General features: G+C 45.2%; 1 protein-coding gene across 6 annotated transcripts in view; it reads right to left on the bottom strand.

The window, feature by feature from the left end:
- Positions 1-935: 935 nt before the first annotated feature.
- Rnf144a (ring finger protein 144A) overlaps positions 936-7989 on the bottom strand; it is a 96012-nt gene continuing 88958 nt past the window's right edge. For 3 of the 6 annotated variants that reach the window (XM_087199674.1, XM_004868317.4, XM_004868316.4), the window contains 2 exons: positions 5894-5999; positions 936-4177 (listed from right to left, as the gene is read on the bottom strand). In XM_087199674.1, coding sequence (XP_087055800.1) covers positions 4098-4177; positions 5894-5999 — 186 coding nt within the window. In that variant the 3' untranslated portion in view covers positions 936-4097. Of the gene's footprint in view, positions 6000-7989 lie in introns of all 6 variants that reach the window. The other 3 variants (XM_087199675.1, XM_004868318.4, XM_087199673.1) reach the window with 1 other exon arrangement.

Below are 7989 nucleotides of genomic sequence, written 5' to 3'. Positions count from 1 at the left end.
TTGAGGGGATTAATGGCAATGTGGTTTTTACTGTAATAAATTATCTTACTTAAAACATTCACTGTATTTTTTTGAACACCCCTTGTTGATCAAATGCTTACAGCAATTTGTCAATTAAAAACATGACACTGTGTTCTCCTCCACCTTAGTCACCAGATCTGGCACCGTGTGACTCCTGGCTTTTCCTCAAAGTCACAATGACCATGAAAGGGACACGTTTTGAATCCATTCAGGACATCGAGGCAGCCAGGACAGTGCAGCTAAAGACCCTCAGGAAAGAGGACTCCAGAGCTGCTGCAGAAAGTGGCAAGAACCATGGAATGAGTGTGTTTGAAATGAGGGAATATTTTGAGGGGGATTCATAGCACTGTGTCTCTTACTGCAGTATTTTTAAAAATTAAGTCATTCATTTTATTTTTTAGGAATACCTCATAGTGTATCACACATTGTGGGGACTGTCCACTTCCAAAGTGACCTTTCCTATGGAGAGCTTTGCTGTCATGGAAACATAGTAGGAAAGATGCTTATGGTGTGGTTCATCCCTCTAAGTCCAAGCAAGGCAGAGCCCCAGCCCAACCTGGCTGACACCTTCCTCCAGGGAGGCCCTGCTGAGCATTATTGTCAAGCTCTTGCTATTATGCTGTTTGGTGGCTTTGGGCAACTTACTAAATCCTGTCTTCCTTCCTTCCTCCCTCCTTCTTGGGTTTAGTAATCTTTCCCACTGAGGGGTAAATCCTTGCCTATTCTGGCCTTCAGTTTCATGTTAATGAATGAGTTCTACATTCTTTCATCAAATGTAGATGAGGCAGATGAAAATCAAGGTGAAATGCTCTCATCTTCAGGTCACTGTTGGAGTTGGCAGGTTCTCTTTATCTTCAGGTTCTGTGTCAGCAGATTGAAAATATCCAGCAAAAAAACCCAAAGCACTTCTGTGCTGAATGTGCAACTTTCTTTCTTGTGTTTATTCCCAAAATAATAGCAACTATTTCACCAAAAAAAGGAACAAAATATCTCCAACTATTTGCATAGCATTTACATTGTATTAGGTTTTATGAGTAATCTACAGATGGCAGAAAGTATAAGGGAGATGTGTGTGCACTGTGTGCTAACAATGCATCATTTTAGACAAAGGACTGCAGAGTATGGAATCTGAGACGGTTCCTGGATCCCACGCCCTGCGGATACCGAATAATGATTGTATTTCTTAGTGAATCAGAAGTATCCATATTTATTCTGCTTTCTCTCCTCCAGCAGAAAAAGATGCTGGCTTGTAGGATGCTGCTAGTCAAAGGCGGCAGGGTGGTCTGGTAGTTGTCCTTGTGGATGCAGGAGGCTCCCTGGTTGGGCAACACAGGAAACAGCCGGGGTGTGGCCAGACATGCTCACTTACTCAATGGTCCAGGTCAAATCATTTCTGCCTCGGTGAGGTGAGACCCCACCACCACCACCGAGGGAGAAAAACTCCACAGATGAACTGGGTGCACGCAGGGGCACAAGGGCCCTCCATGCCCTCCTCCTTCATCCCCCACACCCAATCTTTACAAAAGAGGAGCTGAGAAGGATTTACAAAAGTCACCTATATTCCAGCCAAAGTATCTTTAAAAACAAATCCCTTTGAAAGGGGAACAGACTACCTAAGACGCAATACATTTAAAATGTGTATTGAAATTACAAGTCAGACATTTCTGTGGAATTCCAAAGTACAAAATGCAACAAGAAAAAGGCATTCAAACAGGGCTTTTGTACATCACAGTGTCGGTGGCACGAAACAGACTGACGTTGCAAAAGACACGAAAATGAATTCGCTGTTTTTGTTCGATCGCCACATGTCAAATACATAATGTTTAGGTGTGCATGACTCTTGCATGCATATTTTTATACAAGATTAAAATACACCCATAGCCAAGTGGGCAAAGAAGAGAAATAAAGACGTAGCTACCCTACCTGAAGGCTCCTACAATGGTGGGAGACGAGATGACACAAATTAGAGAGAGGCCCTGGGACCGAAATATAAAACAGCATGTGTCCTGGCTGTGATGCAGTAGCAATGACCTCAGTGTAGCCCACTCTGCTTCGTTTGGGGCCTCTGACAATAATCCATTAAATCTCTTTGTTTTATGTATTTTCGTAAGGGCTTAGGTTGATTATAAGGAAGAAACAAGCTTTGGTATTTTCTTAAGAGCCTTTCATGAAGCTGTATACATGCAAAATATTTTCCCTCCACGGTTTATGATTTACAGAGATAAATATACACCGGTGTGTTGGTTAATAAGTGGGGATCTGCGAAATATCCCAAAAGCCCACCCTGGTTCTCTCCAATCCCCTCATTTTTAAAGACTACCAAGAGAAAATTTTTTCTTTTCTAATTGTTAATAACTTTTTCCTTTAATAACAGAAGTGAAAAGGATAAAACTCATCCTGATGTCATTTTTGTGTCTCTGGCAAACCCTCACCCCACAAGGGACCCTGTGTTCTTGTCAGGAATTATTGGCATGGGTCCCAAGCCAGGATTTTTGTTGTTGTTTTTTTGTTTGTTCATTCATTGTGTTTGTTTATTTGTTGAGACAGGTTCTTGCTATGTAGTTCAGGCTGGCCTTCAACTCACTATGTATCCCGGGCTGGCCTCAAACTCACAGTAATCCTCCTACCTCAGCCTCCTAAGTGCTGGGATTATAGTGTGCCACCATGCCCAATCCAAGTTAGTTTTAAGGAGTAACATGCTGCACAATTTGTTCCTCTTGAAACAGGTGCAGAGGTGACAGATGCCAGTTCCTTGGCCCGAGCACCTCCAGGGAGCTCTGGAGGGAGAGCTGATGTCCACAGTAATTTATGTGGTGCCAGGCTTAGCTTGGGCGCCAGTTTATCTCTGGTCCACAGCATCAACAATGACTGTCTTTCAATCCAGTAGCCCCTTGTGAGGTGCAAAGCCCAGATGGCTGGGTCACAGGATCAGGCACATCCGGTGAAACCTGGCAACAGGGCCACTTGCCAAAGGGCCTCAGATAACTGCTGGGTCATCTATGTCCTCTACTTCCTCTAAGATCCTCAGCTGGTCAACCCTGCAGCACAATGGCTGCGTCAGGGGTCTCTCCCAGTCCCCAGGGCTTAACAGGCTCTAAATGAGTGGCCATCAAGTGCTTCTGGCCATCCAAGTGTAAAGCACCTAACAAAACCAACTTTACCTTTCACTTGAAGAAACCATGCTGGCAAACAGGAACAAGTCTATCTACTGAATCTAGAACTCCCCTGGTCTCACTGGGGAGAGACAGTGGGACCAAAGCTCTCCTTCCCAACTTCTATTTGCATTTTACACCAAGCATGGCTAAGACTGCATCCCGGAAACAAACGGACATGGCATTCTAAACCCAAGGAGGCCAACCAGAGAATGTAAGTATACACATCGCAGTGGGATCCTGCTGTCTATAGAGGGAAGGGGCAGTTTTAATTTTATTACTAAGTCACACTGAGCAGATGGAGGTGTGCTTGACACGGAAGTTCATAGCTGGCAGTGCCCAATTGATGGTCCCAGCTGTCCCCAAACTGCTGTGGTCCCTACCTGGGTCAAACCGTGCATTTGCAAAACATGTCACAGGTGAAGGCACAAGGATGCTTGGGGCTACAGGTGTGCATGGTCAGGCCAGAGACTCCCCCGAGACAAAAGGACACCCTGGCCCTCTGGGAGTGAGGGTACTGGAGCTGCTGCCCTGGAGACGAAACCTTCCGAGGCTCTTCCTCCCAGCCCAAGGGCAAGGACTACGGTATGGCTTCAGGCACTGGACTGGAGGGGCTGGGCATCATGCAGACCTGCCCTTGGGCCCCTGGAAATAGGGCCAAGGGCCACAGGCCTGTCATCTTTGATAGGCATTTTAAAGGGCAGTGGCCAGATGGCCACATCTATGAACTTCAGGCTGAGGTCTAGAGCCACCACTGAGGAAGGCACAAAGCTGGTCACCCATCCCAACATCCCCAGCTGTGTAGAAGCCCACGGCCGGGCTTCTCCCAGAAAGACGGCCACAGCCACGACCTTACTTATTACTCAACTTTCACACTGCAATCACAAGGAGAACTCTGGACACAGTTTTGATGTGGGCTAATCTTCAAAATGACTTTACTTTCATGAAGAGAATCAGGACTAGAGGTGAAGACAGAAGTGGTTCGCTTTCTTTGCAGCTGTTCACTGTCAAGAAATAAAGAAGAAATTTCTAGATAGAGAAGAAGAGGGCCCGAGCTGAATACAGGGATGTGGAGTCACACACACACACACACACAAGACAACCACCTTTTAAAGATGTGCTTGTAGGGCCGGGAATTTAGCTCAGTGGTTCTGCCACTTGCCCACCCAGCAAGGACCTGAGTTTGATCCCTGGTACTAAAACAAAAAAAAACAACCAGATGTGCTTCCAATGAGCAAATGAGAGAAAAGGACTTTTTTGTTTTACTTCCTTGTAGTCACTTTCAAGTTTTTTAATTACTGTTATAAACCTGAAACATATTCCTTTTGCTCACAACAAGTACACTTGGCTTTGGAAGTCAATTCTCCGTAAAGAAAACACTCGCTCCACTTTTTGAAGTCAAATGATGCAACAACTTGTGTCTTGCTATGGATCTGTGCACCATTACCATGGAAACAGTCACACACCACCCACCCTATAAAGGTCCAAGAGGTAAAATCCCCACCTCAAAACAATTAAGGGAAATGGAAGGTTTTCTTTTTTCACAGCAAGGGCAAACTGGCCAGCTAGAGGACTTGAAACTGTGTGAGACACATGATTTTTCAAAATTAAGTAAAGCATTTAAAAAATGTGGAAATCCAGAAAACTCCTGCCTGGTGTCCAAAATTCCCCCAGGCTCTGGCAGGAGGCCCTGTGTCTGAGGATAGATTATGCAATTCTCTTCTTACGACTTGAAAACTGGGGCAAGAGGCTAAACCATGGTGATTCTGAGCAGAACCGCATCCAAGTAAAACACTTGCTTAGAAGACATGAATAAAAAGTATTTGCCGCTGCCTGGATGAGAAGGGATGAACTTTATGAGCTGAATCACCAAAGAAGGAATAAAAGGCAAATCTAGCTGAGATGTTCCTTTAAGCATGTCAATATTTTCAGAGAAATGCAACAAATACAGGAACTGTGTTTATAACAGTACACAGCTTACAGCATTCAAAAAGTTATTACAGCAAGTTTCAAGAAAAACACAGAGTGCATAAGGCTTTCTAATCTCCTGAAAAATGGTCAAGCCAGAAAAGTCATTTAACTGTAACTTCTTAAAATGTACATTTCAAGAAAGGCATAGGATGGTTTATATGCACCTTGTTGATTTTCACTACTCAGTTCGGAAAAGAAAAAAGCCTTCTAAAAAGGATGTTACTAAATGCCATTAGGAATAAAAACAGTTGTCCTAAACAGATTGCTTTTCTCAAGTTGGAGTAATGGGATTCCATCTGAAGAGAGCTGTGATCCTTAAAAGACTTCTCCCAACAGGATGGTGCCATCTTGAAGTCAAGAGGAGATGGACCACGCTTGGTTAGGGTCTCCTAAGTCCCCACTGGACACTCCTAGTCCACTCCATGGGGAGAAAACTGCCTAGAGTGCTTCTTCCCACATCACTGGTCAGGTCTAAAGAGGCTGATTCTGTGGGGTGTGCCCACCATGTCTGCCTTGCCTCCCCCGTGCCTAGGTGACCTCAGCCGAGGCCTTATTGAACATTCTGACATTGGTCCCTGAAATCACGGCATCCAACCTGACACTGTGAAGCTCAATGGAGCACATAAGGCAAGAAAAATGCTTAGTGAGAGGGAGACAGTGGGGTGGGGTGGGGGAGAGCCACATTCTCTGGAAATCAGAGTCTCCTTCTTGGAGCCTCTTTCTCTAGGTGGGTAGTGGATCATCATCACCTTTACTGCACTTGCACTTGCAGCAGAGTACAAAGGGAGTGGCCAGGAGCAGAAAGGGAGAAGCCACCAGAAGCAGGAGCCCAAATCCAGCAAAGATGCCCACGACCTGGAAGAAGGAAATCAAAGAGAAGAAGTAAGAAGGGATTGTTTGCAGGTTCCATAGCTGAAATATAAGCCACACAACCACCTACCATCCATCCATCCTTACATCTATCCAATCAGACATTTAACCACCTAATCATCCACCTACCATTCATCTATCCATCCACAGAAGCACCCATCCTGCATCTATCCACTTAAGGATTCATCTACCTATCTACCTACCCTTCCAGGCACCCAAGCATCTGTCCATCTACCCATCTATCCAACCAAGTATCCACCCATGGATTCATCTACCTATATACCTCTGTCCATCCATCCATCCCTCCCTCCCTCCCTCTAATCATGATCTACCTATCCACCCGTCAACTCTCCCATCCAACCAAAATTCCATCCATCACCCATTTCCTTTCCTTTCATTATCCTCTCCACTGCATCTCCTCCTCCTCTATTCCCCTTCTCTTTTTTTAATCCCTCCACTTACCCATCCATCCAACCATCCATTCACCCATCCACCATGCATATATACATCCATAGAACCACCTATCTATCCATCTACCTATGTACTCAACCATCGATCCACCTATGGGCTCATCCATCCATCCATCCATCCAACCAACCATACACCCATCCACCATGTATATATCCATCCATAGAACCACCTATCTATCCATCTACCCATCTATTCAACCAACGATCCACCTATGGGTTCATTCACCTATTCATCCATCCATTCGTCCATCCATCCTACCACTTACCCATCCAACCCAACCATCCATCCTTTGCTTCACTTTTCCCCTCCCTTCATTTCCCATATCCTCCCTTCCCTTCTTTTCCCTCCATCCATCCATCTATGCAACCAATTAACCAACAAGCCCCTCCCCACCCAACAGCCAGCCTGAGCCAGACAATGTAGTAGGTGCTGCAAACACAAAGGCACCTAAAATCTTGGTCCCAAGGAACACTCCATCTGGTAAAGACCAGGATTTAATCAGCCAACAAAGGTACATCTTAGTGACACTGCCATCAGCTTCCAAGTCAGAAAGGATTCCAAGTGACAGCTGTGACATGTACTAAAGGAAAGAAGGGTTCCCAGTGGGAGATGGCCAAGACTACAGAGATGAGGAGATGGCTGGTGTACAACAAAGAATCCCTAGGTATACATAAATGCTGAAAGGAATGGGCTGCAAGTGCAGACATGTTCAGAAGAGTATGGAATCTGCTTTTTGCACAGCCTTTCCAATCAGCCACACACCCCCAGGTGGAAGAGTGCAGACATGAGATCTGAACATGGGGCTAGCCTACCACCTGGTGTTCAGAGCAGTGAGTACATGGACACACTGGGCATGTGGTTCTCACTCCAACTACACTTCTCCATGGGCCTGTTTTCTCAGCTGTAAAATAAACAAATGAGCCTAAAGATCTCTGAGGGCCATTATCAGCTCCAAAATAGCCTACTATACTAAAGCATCCCAGATGTGTGAAAGAAAGGTTACCTTGACTTCAATTTCTCCTGAAAATCAACACACACACACAGTGCAAAATACGGACATTTATAAAGACTGTGTATGATAAATGGTGTCACACTGCATTGATAACATTAGATGGTGCTGATGCTAAGAACCCACTGCTTCTGCCCAGCTGGAAATGTTCATTTACCAAACATAATATAACATAACATCCGGCATGGAATCACATAGAACGGTTGCAACCGCTCTGAGAAGATCTCACACACAGCACTATCTCGGAATCAATAAGAACACACAGCAAGGTCTTATTTGGAAGGCTCATTTGTGAATCTCTACTGCCTGGTCCAGGGTGGTCAGTCTCAAAAAAGCCACACATGCTCTGCAGTCAAATCCAGGCCTAAGTCCTTGACCAAAAGCCCTCATTCTTGCCGCCGAGGTGCCATCTTGGTTTCCCCTCTGTCTGGCATCTTATTTTGCACGCCGTCTGAGAAGCTGGGTGATCCAGCTATGACTGAATATTGACAAGGA

Source organism: Heterocephalus glaber, unplaced genomic scaffold (genome assembly GCF_053883595.1).
Source record: "Heterocephalus glaber isolate CG9 unplaced genomic scaffold, H.glaber_assembly_v1.0 deba00001724, whole genome shotgun sequence".
Taxonomy (NCBI): domain Eukaryota; kingdom Metazoa; phylum Chordata; class Mammalia; order Rodentia; family Bathyergidae; genus Heterocephalus; species Heterocephalus glaber.
This window is presented reverse-complemented; position numbering and strand designations above follow the sequence as displayed.